Here is a 21,330-nt window from a genome sequence, read left to right on the forward strand (position 1 = left end):
AGAATTATAACTAACAATCTCCGTTATTTTTTTTTTATATTCAATTTGTAAATTATTAATTTAGACAAAATAAATGTTATATAAATGATAAATATTAATAAAACAATTTCAAGTCATTGATAACAATTTAAATCAAACTTAAGTAAAAACAAATTACTTTTTTTATTCTCTCAGTGTATATATTAAATTAATTAAATATAATTAAATATATTTAATTATTTACGCAACTCTTGTATTAGCTTTTTCGAAAGTTTTATTAAAGAAGGTATTTATATAAGTTACAACTTTTGTATGTTAAATTGGTAATTGTGCTTACAGAGCTTATTAATTTCGATTTTTTATTTAAAAGCATTTCTTGAGAATAATTATTCGTAGCTCCGTTTGTTATACATTATCGTCTGTTAACCTTCTAATCCTCTACGCAAAATACAAAACGGAGGGTCCGTTTCCGTCAACTGAGAGGGGGAGAAGGTGTCCTAGCCAGGCGCCGATACCTTCCGCTTCTCCTTGCCGGCGAAACCCTACTCGCTTCCGTCCTCCCCTTCGTCGTCGACGCTGGCCCCTGAATCCTATTCCAAGCAGCCCTATCTCCTCTGCCCATCTCTTGTCGAGATCGCTTGCCGCCCTGCTGCAGTTCGTTTCATCCCCTTTCGCCTCATCTTCTTCGTAATCAGATCTGTAAGAACTTCACCTAGAATTCCAAATTTGTGTTGTTCTCGGTGTATTTTGTTCTGCAAGGCTAGGTTTTAGCTTCACATTGTGGAGTTATGCGGCTTGGTTAGTTGTTTTGTAGATTTTGTAGGGCATCCTTGGAAGAGTACCTCCAGGTCGAGTGTCTGATCATCATATAATAGTTTATTTTAATCATATTTTGAATACTCGCTGATGCTGATGAGGTCTCTGTGCTATTCGTTTTTATTGATAGAGTTACAGATCTATTTTGCTCCATACTTTAGCCTCAATTTCATGTAGAACAATTATATGCTATTCGTTTTGCTGTTATTTAATTATGACGTGGATGGGTATAGAGAAGACTGATAAGATTGTTGGAGATGTCTTCTGTTTTCCGTAATCAAGATACTTGCTGACTGATTTATGTGTGTTAGAACTTTTAAGCAAAACGTTTGGAATTTTAGAAACTCAGATCCATCTCTATTTCTGTAATTAAGAGGCCAAAAAAGGTAGCCTCTTCAGTAATTGCCTTAATTTAGTTCCAAAGAAATATGATAGCATGGATCATAGTATGGGTAGTAGCCATGAGACTGTTTTACTACTCAGGATGAGAGGATGATTTCCTAGTTCTTTTTTTTTTTTTTTGCGGGTGCAACAACTAACAAATATCTCATTCAGGGAAGTGAAAGCTATACTCATTGGCGAACCTCTTGTCCATTAATAGTTCTATAATCCTTTTTTTTTTCGCATTTAGGCTTTTTATAAATTATGTTTCATTTTGTTCTCTGGTGGCCACATTTCCATCTCGATTTTATGGTACTATTGCATGATTTTCTTTCTGTTTCATTCTTCTTTGCTGCTTCTGTCTGTTGCATATCCTTTAAGATGTAACTTCTGAGAACTTCTTATAATTTATGTTTCATTTTGTTCTCTGGTGGTCAACATTTCCATCTCAATTTTATGGTACTATTACATGATTTTCCTTCTGTTTCATTCTTCTTTGCTGCTTATGTCTGTTGCATATCCTTGAAGATGTAACTTCTGAGAACAGTTAAGTTGGCTGCTGGCCGATTTTGTTGTTGATAGGTGCTTGAACTTGAAAGATAGAGTAACACTTGCTTGTTCAATATATTTCGACTATGTACTTGTAGAAGAAGGAACTTGTGATAGAACCATCTGAACATTCTTTAGTGAATATAGATTAATTTCCATCCGTAGTTATTTTAGCACATAAAACTCTGGTCACAATTATTTGTATTTTATTTTTTGAAGGGGGTCTCACTGTAGTTGGCTCACTGATCAATATCTTATTGCTTGTTACTCACAGGTGTCTTTTCATAGATGGCTCCCAGCAAATGCAAACCTTCTGGAGATGAAACTTCTATCAATGTGACACCTTTGAAGTTCTCTAGAAGAATGCTTGAGAAGTTCAATTCTATTGACCAAAGAACGACACAGGAGATTGACATTAGGGAAGTTTATTTTTTGATCATGCATTTTTTGTCGGCTGGGCCATGTAAGAGGACATACGGGCAGCTCTGGAATGAGCTTTTAGAGCACAAACTTTTACCTAGAAGATACCATGCTTGGTATTCACGCTCTGGTGCACCAAGTGGTGATGAAGATGACGATGGCTTGTCACTGCCTCTTTGCTATATCAAGTTGACTCAGAGGTATATAGACTTATAGAGTAACATAGTTTTGTATTGTTCATGTTTTCTAGCTTGACAAGCTAAATATCTTTTTTATTTTTCTTCAAAGCTTGAGTGTTTGTTCTTTTTAGGTACCCTCATATTGAAAAGGACCACTTAGTAAAGCTTTTGAAACAATTATTAGTTAATTCATCTCCTTTGCCTGGCGTGATTGGAGGAGTTCCAAGTGCTGCTGTTTTTCCTATGCTAATGGGATCTGGTTCTTTCTCTCTTCTTGCCTGTATGTAAACGATATGGCCACCATTACGTTCCAAATTCAGTATATAGAATTTTATTTGATTTGTTACTGAGTTCTTCTTAATGCATCAAAATCCTTTTGGGTGAAAATTAATGCATAAGAAAGTCCATTGCTTTATGTTTAACCTTTTTTCTGCTCTTCTCCACTTAATTTTGATATATCTTTTATTTTGCAGTTCTCTCACCCTTAAGCTCCTTTTACATGCAGCTGATAGGGATAAAGAGATCAAATGCTCCAAAAAGTTACCGCGTTATCTACGTTGGCCCCATATGCATGCTGGCCAAGTTCATGGACTGAGTTTAAGAGAGATAGGTGGTGGCTTCACAAAACACCATCGCGCTCCATCCATTCGTGCAGCATGTTATGCAATTGCTAAACCATCAACTTTGGTACAGAAAATGGAGATCATAAAAAAGTTAAGGGGACATCAGAATGCCGTCTATTGTGGTATGCTTGATTTACCTTCTGATTGTTAGAAAATTGACTGGAATTTTCAATTTATTTCATGGCTATTTTAGAGTGATAAGGATTCTATTTATGTTTTACATATTAGCTTCTAGTATCTTTTCTACTGGTTTTTGCATATACTTATCAGGCCCTCTTTGTTCAGTTTCATTTTGCAAGTAACTTATCATCATACAGGTAGCACATTTGTATGCCAATATTGTTCTTCTAATTATTGAGATGGGTGATTTAATCCGACTTTTATGTTTCTAGGTTTTTGTATTTCTTTTGGAAGGAGTTCTGAACATGAGTGCTCCTAGACATTGCAGCATCCTTTTTCTTTTATGTTATTTCCTAGTTTAATATATCCATTGAACAAGATGTCTGGGAATTATAGTTCTTTTGCATACAGTTGGCTGCATTGTCCATCCTTAATTTAAGAATTGGTTCTGGGTAATTGGTATCCATTTAAGATTATTCTAATTGGGTTTATTTGTTAAATCACGGACACACTTTGACCCTTTTTTTCTGCCCAAATATTTTTGCCCTAATTCCAGGATAGCATGTAATTTTTTGGCAGTTCTCTTAGATACTGGGCTCCAGCTTTATGGATACTTGGTCACCCTTGTACCTTTAAAAACCTAGAGGATTAAATTGAGAATCATCCCAATCCAAACAAGCTTAATTTTCCTAGTTTTTTTTATTGCTTCCTATATGTGTATTTGTCTAGTATTTATAGATTATTCCTATTCATTTTCTATGAGCCTTTCTGCAATGGTAATGTTTCCATTGCAACCTGGGCTAAGACCTACTTGTGAAAAATCTAATTCTTTGCTAAGCAAGGATATTGCATATGCACTAGCCTTAGATTCTGTATTAATAGAAATATTATACACTGGGATTGCTTGTTTTTATTCCTTTGAATAATTTTGAACACTCATGGAACATGATATGATTTCTATTATATTTACACAATTTTATTTATCACTGACAATTTTCTCATCGTTGGAACCTAGAACTTTTTGTATGGTTATATATTATCAATATTGCTTGCATGACAATGATTGAGCCTGGTGAGATTAGATGCCTTATTGTCGAGGCTCATTTCTTTGTCCCATCCCATTTATTTTACTTCTTGCATTATTACATCCATTTTTGAAGCTGTTATTTTTAGTTGCTTTTATGAGCCTGTAAACCACTTTTATTTTTGTAGTTCTTGATTCTAACAGGTTGATGCAACATAATGATTTGTGAAATTGTTATTGTAGCTACATTTGATCGTTCCGGGCGGTATGTAATAACTGGTTCAGATGATCGCCTTGTAAAGATCTGGTCAATGGAAACTGCATTTTGCCTAGCTAGTTGCCGGGGACATGAAGTGAGTCTTTGATGCGACATTTATGTTCTTCTTATTCAGATGTGGGATTTTATTTTTCTTTATATTCATTTCATTTTGTTTTAAGTTATAAATTTAGTCTGTATACATGTAGGGTGACATTACTGACCTGGCCGTGAGTTCAAATAATGCTGTGGTGGCTTCTTCTGCAAATGACTTTATCATTAGAGTTGTTAGTCCTTTTTAATTTGTTTTCTTGATAAGTATTTACCTGATTTGTCTGTATTATGCTTCTGAGTTTTGATAGTTCTGGCTTATGAATGCAGTGGCATCTACCTGATGGCCATCCAATATCAGTGTTGAAAGGGCACACTGCAGCTGTGACTGCCATTGCCTTTAATCCCAGACCAGCTGCTGTTTATCAGCTACTCTCGTACGTGTTTTCGGATTATGATTTGTTTCACTGTTTTGTTTTTTTGGTTCTTTTAAACAGAGATATTTTTTTTGGTCAACTCCTATGCATCTTCTTGGCATTTCTGAAATTTATAATTTGATCATATTTGTTGAGAAAGATGGAATTGAGTTACTCAGATAAAAAATGAAATAAATACACATATTATGCCAAAATAATGCTAAAAATCAGAATTTTATGCCAAAATGAGAAACATACACTGATATTTGATGGTTGATTTGCACATCATTGCAATTTTTAGATAGCTGAAAAATCATATTTAAGTACATCTATTATGCCAAAATAATGCTAATTATTTTTTTTTCTGTTTTCTTTTTTTTATGAGGATTCTTATCTTGCAGATCCTCTGATGATGGAACATGTCGTATATGGGATGCCAGACAATCAAGTGCAAAGCCACGTATTTACATCCCAAAGCCTTTAGATACTTCAGCTGGTTTGTTTTTAATTTCCTTTTCTCAAAAATTTATTCCATATTACTCCTAGTTTTAAAAATGATGAATTAAAATGGCAGGAAAGACCACTGATCCTTCCCCTAGTGTTGGTCAACAAACACATCAGATTCTTTGTTGTGCATTCAATGCTAATGGAACTGTATTTGTTACTGGTAGCTCTGACACATATGCTCGGGTATGTCTTATCTCTTCATACGTTTATTTATTTTGCTTGTAAATTTTATGTTGCAAGTTCTTACATGCAAGTTGTTTTGAAGGTATGGAATGCTTATAAGAGCAATATGGATGACCCTGAGCAATCGAACCAGGAGATGGATCTTTTATGTGGCCATGAGAATGATGTCAATTATGTGCAATTCAGGTGAGTTAACTGGTCAAAGTTCATTTTTTTTTTCTGTTCTGATTTTGACTTTTCTTTTATTCAGTGGTTGTGCTGTGGGGTCTAGATCTTCTGTCGGTGATGCTTTGAAAGAAGATAATCTTCCTAAGTTTAAGAATTCCTGGTTAGTTTTTGTTGTTTTTTGGTATTCTCGTTTTTTTTCCTTTTGTAATATCACATAGAGGTTCTGAGCCTTGACATTGAACAGAGCTTTGTTTTTATTTAATTGATTCATGGTATACATATTAACTGAGATTTAAAATAAATTTTAGGTTCACTCATGACCACCTTGTTACCTGCTCACGTGATGGCAGTGCAATTATTTGGGTCCCAAGGTCCCGACGATCTCATGTGAGGAAATTTTTTAGTCATTTTTAATTCTTAACCTTCTTTGTATGGTGTGTGGACTTGTCTGAATCATTCGTGGAAAATATTTCTCAATGATTTTTTGGTCCATGCAAAATTACTTTCATCAATATATTTCTGTCTATTTCATTCAAACGTTTTTTTTTGAATTTCTTATCCTTATCTGTTAAAGAAGTTGCGAATCAAGTATTTACCATCGTATGTACCGTTCACGAATCAACTACTAAGTTTTCTATCTAGTTTGGTAGAAACTGTGGAACCCAGGATTGTGTTGAAATAGTCGTTTCCTTGATTTATGAATACAATAATTTTTTGTATAGATTTAACCAAACTTTAAAATTTCGAGCTGCGCCAGAATTTCAGTCTTTGACCAAAATGTTACAAAGTTGGTATTGTGTTGCATGTATGGATGAATGATTTAAAATAGTAGGGAATACAACTATGCACCTAAGAGCATGGGTTAAAGTGTCATTTCATACGAGTGCTTCTCTTCTTGGCTAGAGTTATACAGATTCAACATCGTGCTATGTTGATACTCAGCATGCTTATGCATGCTGAAATGTATTTACATCAGTTTTATTCCTCTAATACTTATTCACTATTTACATACATTGAAAATAAGAATATAACAAATAGATATTCAATTGAATGAATTTTTCTGTACCATACTGAAAGATGAATTTAGATGGGATTCATGGGTTAAGGCGTTAAGGAGATTTACTCCTTTAATCTTCTTTAATTTAACCTGTTCAGTTATATTAATTAGACAATTAATTAAATTAGACTTTTAGTTAAGTAAAATAAAAAATAAATTCATCTTGACATATATTGTAATATGCTGAACATGCAAGATAATGGGATGATTGAAACGGGAAAGATTATCTGTGCGGATAAGTATTGAATTTCATTAATTTAATGGAACCATACGTTTTAACTGTGTTATTAAGCATGGTTCAAGCATTTAAATCAAATCTACCTTTCATTAATATAATGAACAAATTTTTGCAAATTTCATTGAGGGCTAAAATAGGGCTTAAGAGAAAATTGCAATTTACCAGTTTGGGCTTAATTCCTAGCAAGTTGGTCTCAGTTGACCAAAGTTAATAAATTTAGATTTTACTGGTGTTATGAATTTTAGCATTGTTCTAATTTTAAATGGATTTTAATTTTAGGTTTAAACAAAATCTTGCATAAATTATTTCTTGTAACTACAATGTCAACGATCAATACCTGATTACTGTAAGGGCAGGGGGAGAAGATGATTTACTTATTGGTTTTCACACTTATGTTTGTGTCATTGTTTTAATGTATATTGGCACAAGTGTTATGTATTGCTCTGGTAAAACACTCATACCACTTGCAGCAACATTGGATATTGTATTGTTGTGTATATACATATTTGAGACTACATTAATGTTTCTGCTTCGAATACACTACTTGTACTGTTAACCTGACAGATGGTAGTACCAAATTTTGACTTTGCAGCGTGGTTTACTTTTCTATTTTATTTTAGTAAAAGTTTTTTTTCGTGATTAAAAAGAAATGATAGAACTCTGGAACAAGTTTGTTCCTTTCTTACATATCTTTTATTGAATTTCTTGTTTTTGTTTCATTTCATTTTTCTGAAGTCCTTGCTCCCTCCTTTGGTAGGGCAAAGTTGGGCGCTGGACTCGTGCTTATCATCTTAGAGTCCCTATGCCACCTATGCCTGCCCAACCTCGTGGTGGTCCTCGTCAGAGATATCAACCAACTCCTCGTGGTGTTAATATGATAGTTTGGAGCTTGGATAATCGTTATGTGCTTGCTGCTATCATGGGTGTGCATTTTTCTTCTTATTTCTTAAGGGTTTATTTATTTATTTATTTTTGTGATAGCTTTCTGGATATAAATACTTCTGATGAATGCTAGTGGGTTTTGCATGGGTTTCATTGGTCAGACAATTCTTGACCTCATGTGCCATGATAAGTCATTGGTTAGCATGGTGTTCCATTATGATGTCTTTATCATGACATTTCTTATCCTTGCATGCATTGGATATACTATATTTTGCAATTTGCATCATTGTCATCTCTCTCTCTTTCATATCTGTATTGGATTTCCAATTCTTCAAGTTGGACATTGTCACCTCGTTGGTTACCTGTCATATTTTGAAAATAGTTCTATTAGACACCTAGATTGTTAGGTTTGCATGATATGCAAGTAGATGAAAGTATCTTTGGTATTATAACTCATGGTTTAAATAGATATGATTTGACTATAGTCTGCAGGAATAATCCAGTGAGGCTTGAAACTTGGATTCTGGTATTATTTATTAGACATTTTAATAGTTATGAATTTACTAGTATCACATCAGATGTTTGTTATTAGGTATTATGTTATAGTTTTATTTATATATAGTGTAAGAGTTCATTTTCATCTGGAAAAATGGTGTTTAATTTGAAATTGAATAGTGACCATGTTGCTATATCTTTCAACTTAAAAAGAATATTTTTCTCTATGAATGATAAAAGGATTTTGAATTTAAAAACACACATTTTTATTGCGATACACACTCGCAGTGACCTTTTATAAGGTCTCACTATGGTATGTTCTTGCCATAAGTTCTTGCTACGACATTAATACTTTATATCGATTTTTTTTTTATCGAAAAGGTTAATATTTAAGTGGGAAATATAAAAATTAGAGTTTGCTGTGAAGTCTCACCTGCATATTTCGTTATTGAATTCCATGTCAATGTCCTATATATTGTGTACTAGTTCTCATAATGGAGTAATAACAATATAATCTTTTTCCTTCCCAGCTAGTACAAAAAATCACAACACAAACAATGTTTCTGGCTTACTAAATAACTACTGTGGGGCATTTCTTAACTTTGACTCGATGAGAAAATTTCTCCATCTTTCATTAGTCTTGGACTGCAGGTCTACAAAACTCGACATCGTAGGTGCATCCTATAAACATCCAATTCAGTAAATAGAGTGTCATAACAATTAGGGGTTTCAGGGGATTGGATGCTATTTAATATAGAATATCAGTGTACAGATTAGAAACTGCATCCTCAGTTCTACCATTCTTTGAATACTGATGTAGATGATGCCTTAAAACTTAGTGTTATAACAACAACAACCAAACCTTATCCCACTAGCTATTCTTTTACTTTAGCTATTCTATAAATGTCTCTTTCCCTTTCTTTCATATCTAATTTTTGATATAATCATTCAAAAGTTTCATTCTTTGCATTATTCACTACTTTCTTAGCCTCTTTCTTAGCTATTGTATATATTTTTTTTAAATTTTCGTCATTCTTACAAATATATAATTTATTATAACCTGTTCATTTTTCCTTTACTTTTTCTTGTACTTTCTCATTCCACCACCAAGATTCTTTATTTAGTGGCGCATGCCCCTTTAACTATACTTTTAGCTATTATTTTCAACTTTGATATCATCTTATCCCATGTCGTATTAGAGTCACCGTATATTTCACCTAATGCTTATACTTCTACCTATTCCTTAAGTATATTTTGCTCCCCATCCTTTAACTTCCACCACTTAATTCTATGAGTCCTATATATGTTTTTTTCTATTGATATTATGCTTGAGGCGTATATCCAACACTACTAACTTATGTTGGGTAGTTAAATTTTCTCCAGGATGACCTTACAATCTTTATAAATCTTTCTATCCTTCTTCCTAACCATAAGAAAGTCAATTTGCAATTTATTATTCCCACTTTTGAACGTAACCAAGTGTTCTTCTCTTTTCTTAAAAAATATATTAGGTAATATAAGGTCATATGCTATCGCAAAATCTAATATAGTTTTATGGAAAAAATTTAAGAAGTTGAAATACTTATCTGTTTTTTTGGTGGTTAATTGCATTATGTTTAAATTGATGTTAAGGGCATATACATGGATTTTATAGTTAAATATGTTGAGGAAACTCGAGTAACCAAAAGGAGTGTGGATGACCTTATCCATTATGAAATAGGACTTTTGTTATATTGAAATTTCATTGCTGATTTTGTCAGTATCCTTTGAGTCGTTGTTATATGTGGAAAACATATTTTAGTCTCCCATGCCATCTTAACTTTGAACAATCACTAATCACATATATTCTTTTTCTTCTGTCTTTCTTTCTGAAAATAAACTGTTTCTATTTTCAGATTGTAGAATATGTGTCTGGAATGCTTCTGATGGTAGCTTACTCCATTCATTAATTGGCCATGAGGAATCTGTATGTATGAAATATAGTATTTTCTCTATTTTATTAATCTTTTATTCGTTTTAAATATTATTGATTATGAATTTAATTGTTTAATCTGTAATTATGTCTTCTAGTTATTTACTGACTCTCCATATATTTTATCATAGTTTAACATGATCTATGACTGCGAAGGAGCATATCATGTCATCATCATCTCTTTTCATTATTTGTATGATTTTGATACACATTGGCTGTATCGTCATAAGAGGCATATTTGTTCCAACTATTTGGGTCAACTTAACGTGATGGATCGCTTCTGAGTGACCACCTAGCTATAAAAGTAGTGGTTCTTAGGTACAAAAGTTGGTGACATCTCTCTTCTTTGTGCCACCAATACAGCCTCTTAAGCTCTCTTGAACATACTCATATTGCCATGGTAGATTGTAAAATGTGAGTGCTTAGCGTTTTTTTAGCAATTCATCTTTAATTGGATGTGACTTGGGAACACAACATGACATCAGAGGACTCCATTTATATCACAAGAGAAGTCAAGCATCACTTGCTCTATTTTTTTTTTACTATAACATGAAGATGTCATGTGAAGGGGAGCTTTGCTGTAACAGTAAAATTATTACCGTGTGATCCTTATCCTGTGGTCACTAGTTCGAGTTGTAGAAATGATCTCTTGTAATGCAGGATAAGACTCCGTACAATAAATCCAATATGATTCGACCTTTCCCGGGATCCCGTAATGGTGGGAGTCGTGTACTGGGCTACCCTTTTATAACATGAAGATGCAATGACTTTGTTCAACCTCTATAAGATCCAACATTTGAAAAGTAGATTTCTATTTAAAGCATCTGATGCCACATTAGTCTTTCGTAGATGGTAAATGATGTCTTGCCGCAACAGTAAAGTTATTATTATGTGACCTTGTGGTCACTAGTTCAAGTCATAGAAATGACCTCTTGCAATGCAGTGTAAGAATTCGTACAGTAAATTTAATGTGGTTTGACCCTTCCCAGGATCCCGCATTGGTGAGAGTCATGTACTGGGTTGCCCTTTTATAACATGAAAGATGCAATGTTCAACCTCTATAAGATTGCCTACATTTGAAAACTAGATTTCTATTTAAAGCATCTGATGCCACGCTAGTCTTTCGTAGATGGTAAATGATGGTACGGTCATAGCATTTTGGGAGTTCGATCCACCTTCTCTGATGCATGTTAAGCTCTTTTTGCATGAACCAGTACTTTAGACTTTGAGACCAGTTATGTTCTCATAGATCATATCATACTAATAATATTGCTAGATTTTGAGGGCAAATACGATAGCAGATATAGCTGAAGGTCATGAGGAGGTTGGTTGCCTCTATAGAAAAAAATTTCGTTCTGTGCCGGGCGGAACGGGCGAAACTTACCGTTTCGCCCACGCACTGAAACCGGCACCGAGCGAGCAACGATTTTGTCGTGTCATGCGTCACGCGCTAGGAGGAGTCACGTGCGCACCAGAAATCGTCGCACTAGGAGGAACATCATCGCCAGAAGCTTCCGGCGTCGTCGGAAGGTTTGCAGCGCCTGAAGCCCGTCGCAGGCGCCGGAGGCGTCGCGACGCGACGTCTCTGGCGACGCCGAAAACGTCACTGACGCTTCTGGCGCCGCCGGAATCGTCGCCGGACTCCTCCGGTGCCGCCGGAGGTGTTGCCGGACACCTCCGGCGCTGTCGGAGGCATTGCAGGCGCTGGGTCGCGGGCGCAGGTCGCGGGCAGGGACACTGTGCAAAATTACAATTTAAATAAATTAAACAATTCCCATTTAATTGTGATATTTTAAAGAGGCTTTCATAAACCCTAATTAAATTATCCCAATAAAATATAAAAAATATATTTAATTTTTTTAAAAAAAATAATCAATTTTCTTAAATAATATTCTGAAATTATTTTTACTATTTTAAAATTTTTAAAAATTCTTTAAAATTCTAAAAAAAATTAAAATTTTTTATAAAAATTCTATTAAATCAAATTTATATTCTTATATATATATATATATATATATATATATATATATATATTTTAATTATTTTATATTTTTTACTGATTTAATGTTTAAATAAAATTACCGAAACCGTATCGGCATGGCACGATACGATACCGAAACCGTATCGTTCCGGTCTTGGACCGAAACCTCGTCGAAATTTTAAACCTTGGTTGCCTCATGCCCTTAAGTTGTCTGGAGGCATAGTGAACTAGTCCATGATATACTTTCTGTCAATATGATCCATACAAATTTTTATTGACTACCTGACAACAACCCCATGATATATATTTTTTCCTTTGACTTTTTTCCTATTATGATTCTTTTATGATTTGTTTAGTAAATTAGCTTATATTATTACTCTTTGAACATGTTTGCAATTTTTATTGTTTTTCTTTTGATAATTTGTTTGCTTAATGTGAATGTGTGTACTTTTGTATGCCTATAATGTTTGAGAATCATTTCATGTCTAACTTATTTTACCATTACCTGTAATTTTATATGGTAAATTCCTTCTGTTTTTATGATAATCCTTTCTCCAAGGTTTCACTATTTAGCTCTTAATTCTGTTGACTTTGTGATTACAGACGTTTGTTTTGGATGTGCATCCTTTCAATCCACGGATAGCTATGAGTGCTGGCTATGATGGTAAAATGATCATCTGGGATGTAAGTGTTTGATGTAGTTGTTGTTGTTCACACACACACACACACACACACACACACTCAGTGTAATTCCTTCTATTATCCTATCCATTTATACTCTTATGGATTGATGCTACTAGATATGGGAGGGTACACCAGTGCGGATATATGAAGTTGGTCGTTTCAAGTTGGTTGATGGGAAATTCTCACCGTAAGTTAAATGGATTCGAGTTGATCAGTGCTAGTTAATTTTAGATCTATACTGTTTTGACTTTACTGATGCAGTTCCCTATTAATACCTTATTTTCGTCTGTTAGTAATTTCACACGACATTGGTGTATCTTTAAGTAGTATACTGTAAGTTAGTTGCAATGTTTAAAACGTTGTTGGGTTTCCATCGAGAGGATGAAACTTGCCACTCCACTAGTAGACTGAAACCAAAATGGGATCAGCATATATATTCAAATGCATTTATCTATCACCTGAAATGTGTCCCCTGAAATTGAACTTGTGTTACATATATTCACAATATTTGGGGTATGGTTTGAGTTGTATTGGATGAGAAAAAGAGAAATGGATGGATGGATAATCAGAGCTACCTCAACAACACTGCTCCAATTTTGCTTGAGATCTAGGTTTGGTGTCGTCAATCTTCATCAAGTGATCTACAGTGCTATTCCATGCAGTCGCCATAGCCACTGACCTGTATCCTCATTCCATCAGTATATGGTTCAACAGTAAAGTGTACATTTTTTAATCTATAACACCATCCTCTTGATATAACCTCAACCCCTACACACTAGTAACTCATTAACCCAACCACCCATATTTATTTACCCATCAGCTATACCTGCTGTTTCAATCAATAATGATCGAGAGAATAATCACCAATAATAGGTTGTGTCATCGTCTTTCTACTTCTTCTCTTTCTCTTCTTCCTCTTTCAGCATTGCTAGCACAATTGCACAATCAACCTTTGACGGCTTGTATCATGTGTCATTATGGGATCAAAATCAATATTTTAAACTCGGTTTATAAAATCAGATAAAGGGTTTTTCTTCCAAATATCAAAATTGTTGTAGTATTTAAAAATGTACTAATGATGTTTTTTTTCTCTATTGCCTTGCACATCATTATAAACTTGATTTATTATGGTTATGTCAATGGTGTTTTTTTTCTCTTGGTTGAATTCTCAAAATGATTGTTTTTTTTTAAAAATGATGAACCAGGTAGTATCAAACCTGGGGCGACCGGCCTAGCCCCACGAAAGTTTCCCTACCGCTAGGGTAAATCGGGAAGCGCTTGCGGTCGGTGGGCCCAGCATCCCGTGGTTGCGCACCCCATTTGGAGGAAATATTCCTGCAAATGCGCCGTAGTTGGGGATCGAACCAAGGGTGCCTGGGTGACGAGGCTTTGATTTTTTAATCTAATATGGGTTGTTGATTGGTAGGACTATTTAACTTGGATTCTTCGTTAGACTATCTTCCAAACACTATAGGATGGTATATCATCCAATACAGGTCTGTAAAGGTCATTTGGACGTTTATTCCAACTTCCAACTATCAAAAGTCATTGCATTTATTTTTGTTCATTTCAGCATGTTATAACAAATTGGCTATAAATTATGGCCAAAACTATCTTGTGAAAGCATGCTAGATGACTGATACAATATGGGATACCAAGTTATCACTAGGGAAAGTGGAAAACATGATTATAAGGGATGTAATACATCCATCTGGAACTTATTAAGAAAGCAACAACAACAAGCCATGAGTCCAATTCTGGGGTTCCACTATGGAAGGTGCTATTGTAGGGTTCATCTTCTTCATGGGCAAACCTAAGCATGCTTTAGTTGGTATGCTGGTGCATATTGTCTGTTTGATATTAGGTCTGTTTCTATTCGTTTCTCCTGTATTTGTCAAAATTTATCATTTGCTACTTTGATTAATGTTTGGACCTGTTCATTCGTCAATTCAAACTGGCTTCAGAATTCGTCTTCATTTCTTGTAAACTTCTATATCTTTGTAGTTGAGTTGCATTTGTTTTTGTTCTTGTGCTCAAATTCTCTTTTATTCTTTTATGAAGATGATCTTTAGATGTTTAATGTTTAACTTTTTCTAATCTTTTGTTGTCCTAAACCAGGGATGGAACTTCAGTTATTCTCTCAGATGAAGTTGGTCAGATATTTATTGTGGCAACTGGTCAGGGAGAGTCACAAAAAGATGCCAAATATGATCAGGTGTGAATCATTCATTTTCTAATATGGTTCAGTCAAAGCCAGAACTTAAAATCCTATATTTCTCACCTTGACAGTTCTTTCTTGGAGATTATCGACCCCTTATGCAAGATACAAGTGGAAATGCACTGGATCAGGCATGTCTTTTTTCCATTTCATTTTCTTTGCCAAAGCACATTCTTATTCATTGAGTTGGCTGAAGTGTTCAAATGTTTATGTTTACCATTTAGGTTTTCATGGGTAGTTTTTTTTTTTGGGGCTGTGGCCAGGCAATACCCAGCTCACATCTTTCATTGATCTGTGTACCAATCTTTTCTATCCTTTCTACCGCACTTCCAGGCCCAGCTTAGGTATAATAAGCAGCTCTGTGAGGAACTATTGGACCTTGGGACTATGAACCTGAAACGCTAGTTTAAATATGTCAATTATTTGTCTAAAATATTCTCTTTGGATATAGCCACATTTTTGTAGACTAAAAACTTAATATCCATTGCTCAAACCTTTTTGTATCTAGTAAAGGATATATCCGAATTCAGCCTCCGTAGCTATTTTAAATAAGGCTAGATATTGTGCCTATTTGATGATCTCATGAGAGTAAAATATATGAGAACAAATATTGTGGCGTTGATGGAATGGATCGAACTATGAGTTTTTTAGGGTTCTCATTTTAGGCTTTTGGTTGAATAAGACTCGAGCAAAATAGATTTGGTATGATGGAATTTTAAAATAGAAATAAATGAATAAATCCTACTTTAAACCTAGTAGATTTTTCTCTTTTTTTCGAGGAAGATAAACTAAGAATGAAAATTAATTAATTCAACTCCCAACTAATTGAAGTGGAATTGTATATCATTCGCTATTAGAGTTTTGATGAATGGTATGGTTTTAGTAGTATGCTGTGCTAACACTCAACATGCAGCAGGTTTAAAATTTTGTCATACTATACTGTATGGATGCACCATAGAGAACAAGTATGAAAGCTCATTTTTTACTTGAATGTTAGAATGAATTCATATAAATTTTACTTCTATAATCTTCTAAATTTGTTTTTATAAGAATTAGAATTTGGGAGAAATAAGCTAAAATACACACACACACACACACACACACACGAGATTCTAAATCATGACAGCGTGCCTAAGCATGTTGATTGCTAACATGGCATGCTACTTATGGTATGATTGTCAGTTTCCATAGGTAAAATTATCTATGCTAATTAATTTTTATAATCTACAAAAAAATTTCTTTAATTGTGCTACTTGACACAACAAAATCCGCCTTTGCAAGAGATATTGAGTAAAATTTATTAGAACCTTTAAAATAAGCCCAAGTAGAAACATATATTAATTCAAAGGTTCATAAAGCTAGAAACACAACAAAATAATTAATTTATTCACAATATGACATTAGCTGGTGTAACCAACATGAAAGTTCTTGGAGAATGTAGTGATATATGTCTTATGTTGTACTCTTAACTCTTTGAGTTGCATCAATGTGTAATGATTACTAAAATTAAAATTCTCTTAATGTCAGTGAGTGTTTCTTGTATAAGTTCAATATAATTGTTGGTTTGATGGGGAAACACTGACGGAAAACAAATCAATTAGCTGGCGAAGTTATGCTGCATTAGTAACTTTGAATGGTTGATTGGCAAGAGTTATTCTCTCATTTCAAATCCTTTATCCTGTTTAATAAGTGTTGTTTGTTCTTCTTGGTTCCTAAGTTCAAAGGATTTGATTACTTTTGGCTTAAATTAATCCAATATATCTGTTGAATGTTATTCTAAGGAGGTAAGTCATCAAGTTGGATCTTGTAGAGTTAAGCCACCAACTCACCAACATTCATGAGCACACTACGGCTATGTTTGGTGAGGGGTAATCAACTTGGTAATGTAATTAAGATTACATTACAAGATTGATTACTTTGTTTGGTACAATTTAAAGCTGTAATGTAATGTACTTTGAATTACAAAAGGGCAATAACATGTAATAAAGTTTTGTAATATGAATTACATTCCAAGCCCAATTACATTACAAGCTTGATTACATTACCCCTAACCAAACATAGCTAGTTGAATTTGTCAACAACTTAGTTCGTAGTGATGTCATGTCCAAAGAGATCAACAAGCCACATACTTCAGGATAATAGATTGCTGGCATTTAACTGAATCATTTGATGAGACTTTGTTCTGCTTTTACTTAACAAGTTGATCGTCATGTGTATCTATGCTTCAACTTGAAAGGGAATGATAGAAATAATGATTTTTATCTTGTTATCATTTCTATTTATGCCAAGGCTTTGAAGATATATAAAAGAACCCAATTTAGTGACTTGTTTGATTTACTTTTTGTACACTGGAATGAACTTTGTTGCAGGTTGACATTAAGATTCTCTCAGTTATAGAGGTTTTTGTTACTTTTTACAATTGTTCATACTTTCCTTGTTTGGCATGGAAGTTTAGAATGGGCCACTAAAATATCATTTTTCCCAACTCAGTATACAACTTTTATCAGCTATTATATTTCTTAGGTGTTCCACTTTATTTCCTCATGCACTAAGAGATTATCACTTGCTATTCTTCTTTCAATTATTCTATTAACTTTTGTTTCATTACTAAGTTTTCTTGCTTGCATCTGTACATCTTACTATCTATTTTGAAAATACTTTTCTGTTACTTCAGGAAACCCAACTTACACCCCACAGGAGGAATATTCAGGATCTTCTCTGTGATTCGGGTATGCATTTGCACAGATGGATGTGATATGAGCTGTCAACCTGTCACCATTATTTGCTATATTTGATTCCTTCATATGGTCAATTCACAATTAGTGTATTTTTCTGTCAGGTATGATTCCATATGCTGAACCTTATCAGAGCATGTATCAAAGACGCCGCTTAGGTATCATGGGTATTGAGTGGCGTCCTAGTTCATTGAAACTTGCAGTTGGTCCAACTTACAATGCTAATACTGGTGATTTTCAAGCACTACCAATTGTGGATCTAGAGCAGTGGGTTGAGCCTTTACCAGAGATTGTGGAAGCTATAGCTTGGGAAGTTGAAAATGAAATGCAGAGTGATGATGCCGATTCTGAATATAATGTAACTGATGAATATTCTAGCCATGCAGGTCAAGAAAGTTTGAGCAGTACCTCATGTGAAGAAGCAGAAATCAGTGCCGACGATAGTAGAGACGATAACGATGGAAAGGAAATCCTTAGGAGATCTAGAAGGAAAAAACACAAATCTGAAGTTAGATTCACTTTCCAACTTCATTTTTCCTTGCTGTTTCTTATTTTGAATATTTTATTTGTTTATTCATTTGTCAGGCTGAGTTCACAACTTCATCTGGTAGGCGGGTAAAAAGAAGAAACTTTGATGAATGCAATGGCGCTTCTGTGTCAAAATCTCACAGACCTAAGAGGTCCCGGAATGGGCATTTGAAAAGATTTAAGGCCTCTAAATCCGAGCCTTCAAGGCCACAGAGAATTGCTAAGAAGAATGCTCTCACTTTCTTCTCTAAATTAACAAGTGCTTCTACAGATGAAGAAGATAATGAGCCAGACAGTAATTTCTCTGATAGTGAATCGACATTGCCAGATTCAAAGACCCACAGTGTTGAGTCTGAAAGATCAATGAAATTCAATCCACCTACTCGTGCAAAGGCGAAGGAAAACATCAAAGATGCACTTGAAGACACTGCAATACCTTCTGAAGTCATCAATAAACAGGATAATCCAGTAATCAAAAGGAAGTTGGTCCTTAAGCTGCCACGTCATGTTGTCTCTGGAACTTTAACATCTGAATGCCCCGAACAGGATAATTTGTCTGTATCGTTGCCTATAACTAATTCTGTTGTCAATAGCCATAATAGACCTGAAAATGAGATAACTGAAACAGTCAGTTCACAGAATGAAATTGCCTCCCACCCTCATCTTTCAGTGGATCACCAGGCCAGTACGATTAAATGGGGAGAAGTTAAGCAGCGCTCTTCAAAACGCCAAAGAGTAGGCGACATCATAACTTGGGCTGCTGCAAATACAAACCCAGATGATGCTAACACAATTGGAGTTGACACCATTGGAAATACTGTATCTGAGGATGAGTGTCAAACATCAATTTCTAGGATGCAAATTAATGATAATAGTCATGAGAGAAATATAGCAGAAATTTGTGTTCACGAGTCGGACCAAACAGAGAATGGCAATCCTGTGAACCATGAATGCAAGGTTGTTAATGAATCATCCAAAATATATGAAGTGGTTTCAGCTAAAACTGTAAATTATTTTGGTAGCAAGTGTAGTTTTGATGTGGATCCTCAGGTAGACAAAACTATGAAGATGACTTACCCAAAGATACGGTTCAAGACTAGAGGAATAGTACCAGAGTTTAATAGTTCATTCTCCAAGTTAAAATCTACAGCACTTAACAATTCGAGGAGCTCAGAGGATGAGCTTGTCTCAGACAGTCCTATCCCAACTGACCAAGATTTTGATTTGGTTGCTGATGAGGATGAAGGAACCAGCAGAAAGAGTTCAGACCCTGGCAAATCAAATAATATATCAGAAAATTCAGAAGGATGGACAACCACAAATGCTAGTTTGTTTGTTTCCAATGATGACAAAGACTTGAATTCCTGCCGGAAAATGTATGATGCTGTATATAAGAGGATGAAGTTGTCCAAGGGGAAGGAGAATTTTATTGTTGATGTCCAAGCCAAGCAAGAAACTACTTCAGATTCTGTTGACCATGATGAGGCAACATTGCCGTTTGGTGGTAAAATTGGAAGTTCTCGCAGAACAAGATCCACAGGTGGAAGGGCACCTAAACATGATCTAAGCTATAGCATGAATAATTTTGATGATAAAAATTATGGTTCTCTTGGAGCGTCCACGAGCAGAGGAAAGTCTACATCTGGTTCCCGTAATCAATTTTTAGTTGATGAATGGAAATCAACATCAAAAATGCCTGTTGGTTTAAGATCTGTAAGAAACAGAAGGGAGAACTACACTACAAGTGATTTCAGATGTTTGGATAAGAAAAGCCATCAATCATTGCGAAAACTTTCATGGCTTTTATTGTTAGAGCATGAGGAGTGCTATAGATATATTCCCCAAAAGGGTGATAAAGTTGCCTATCTGATACAGGTAAATTTTTTTATCTGATGATTTTTCATTGTTACAAATAAGGTATTTATTTATGCTCAACTGTTATCAGGGCCACCGTGAGTACATTGAAAGCTATGCTACAACTGAAGTAGGTCCATGGAAATCAATCAAAGGCTTAAAAGCTGTCGAGTTTTGCAAAGTACAAAAACTTGAATATGCTTCATTTCCTGGATCTGGTGATAGCTGCTGCAAACTCACCCTTGAATTCAATGATCCTTCATCTTGTGGATTCAAGAAAACTTTCCGAGTCACATTGCCTGAAATCAATGGTCCTGACTTTCTCGTGGAAAGAGTACGCTTTGATGCTTCCATTGAAAGGAACTGGACCCACAGAGACAAGTGCCAGGTATGGTGGAGGGATGCTGATGGATCTGGTGGAACTTGGTGGAGTGGTCGGATCTTAACTGTAAAACCTAAAGATTCTGAGTTTCCAGATAGCCCATGGGAAAGATATGTAGTACAGTACAAGGATGATTCTTCTGGACAGCATTTACATAGTCCTTGGGAACTTCACGATGCTGATACTCATTGGGAACATCCTTGTATTATAAATGCAACCAGAGACAAACTTTTAAATTCTATTGCTAAGATAGAACATGCATCAATAGGAAATCAGGTGAACCATGCTTCTAGATGTAACTGTAGGTTAGTAATTTAATCATGTTGTCTTCTGAGCATTTTATATTAATCCTTGTTCCTAAATCAGGATTATCATGGTGTTCAGAAGCTAAGTCAGGAGGCTCAGAAATTTGAGTTCTTGAACAGGTGTGACATTTCCATCTACAATTCCCTTGTTTTACTTGCTTATGTTCACATGATGAAATTGATAGTGCAAATCCAAAAATTCTCTGCCGTTAAGCTTTTACTCAGCCAGGTCAATTTCAGTTGATGAATTTGAGCAATAAGGTATTTGTGTATATTCTTTTTTATTCCGGTCCATCACAATGCAATTTGGGATTGTCAGGCACACAG

The 21,330-nt window shown here is 34.8% G+C and overlaps 1 protein-coding gene across 2 annotated transcripts in view; it reads left to right on the forward strand.

Moving 5' to 3' along the window:
- Positions 1 to 414: 414 nt before the first annotated feature.
- LOC122036374 (bromodomain and WD repeat-containing protein 3-like) overlaps positions 415 to 21,330 on the forward strand; it is a 28,538-nt gene continuing 7,622 nt past the window's right edge. Inside the window, exons 1-23 of one of the 2 annotated variants that reach the window (XM_042595666.1) lie at positions 415 to 678; positions 2,000 to 2,345; positions 2,456 to 2,604; positions 2,830 to 3,069; positions 4,335 to 4,444; positions 4,557 to 4,634; positions 4,729 to 4,835; positions 5,216 to 5,310; positions 5,389 to 5,504; positions 5,587 to 5,690; positions 5,755 to 5,832; positions 5,981 to 6,059; positions 7,725 to 7,890; positions 10,240 to 10,310; positions 12,901 to 12,981; positions 13,098 to 13,168; positions 15,100 to 15,196; positions 15,271 to 15,330; positions 17,874 to 17,928; positions 18,039 to 18,442; positions 18,520 to 20,337; positions 20,408 to 20,974; positions 21,065 to 21,123. In XM_042595666.1, the coding sequence (XP_042451600.1) occupies positions 2,014 to 2,345; positions 2,456 to 2,604; positions 2,830 to 3,069; positions 4,335 to 4,444; positions 4,557 to 4,634; positions 4,729 to 4,835; positions 5,216 to 5,310; positions 5,389 to 5,504; positions 5,587 to 5,690; positions 5,755 to 5,832; positions 5,981 to 6,059; positions 7,725 to 7,890; positions 10,240 to 10,310; positions 12,901 to 12,981; positions 13,098 to 13,168; positions 15,100 to 15,196; positions 15,271 to 15,330; positions 17,874 to 17,928; positions 18,039 to 18,442; positions 18,520 to 20,337; positions 20,408 to 20,974; positions 21,065 to 21,123 (4,937 nt within the window). In that variant the 5' untranslated portion in view covers positions 415 to 678; positions 2,000 to 2,013. Of the gene's footprint in view, positions 679 to 1,999; positions 2,346 to 2,455; positions 2,605 to 2,829; positions 3,070 to 4,334; positions 4,445 to 4,556; positions 4,635 to 4,709; positions 4,836 to 5,215; positions 5,311 to 5,388; positions 5,505 to 5,586; positions 5,691 to 5,754; positions 5,833 to 5,980; positions 6,060 to 7,724; positions 7,891 to 10,239; positions 10,311 to 12,900; positions 12,982 to 13,097; positions 13,169 to 15,099; positions 15,197 to 15,270; positions 15,331 to 17,873; positions 17,929 to 18,038; positions 18,443 to 18,519; positions 20,338 to 20,407; positions 20,975 to 21,064; positions 21,124 to 21,330 lie in introns of those variants that run through there. The other variant, XM_042595667.1, reaches the window with a different exon arrangement.

This window comes from Zingiber officinale, unplaced genomic scaffold, assembly GCF_018446385.1.
Source record: "Zingiber officinale cultivar Zhangliang unplaced genomic scaffold, Zo_v1.1 ctg149, whole genome shotgun sequence".
Lineage (NCBI taxonomy): Eukaryota > Viridiplantae > Streptophyta > Magnoliopsida > Zingiberales > Zingiberaceae > Zingiber > Zingiber officinale.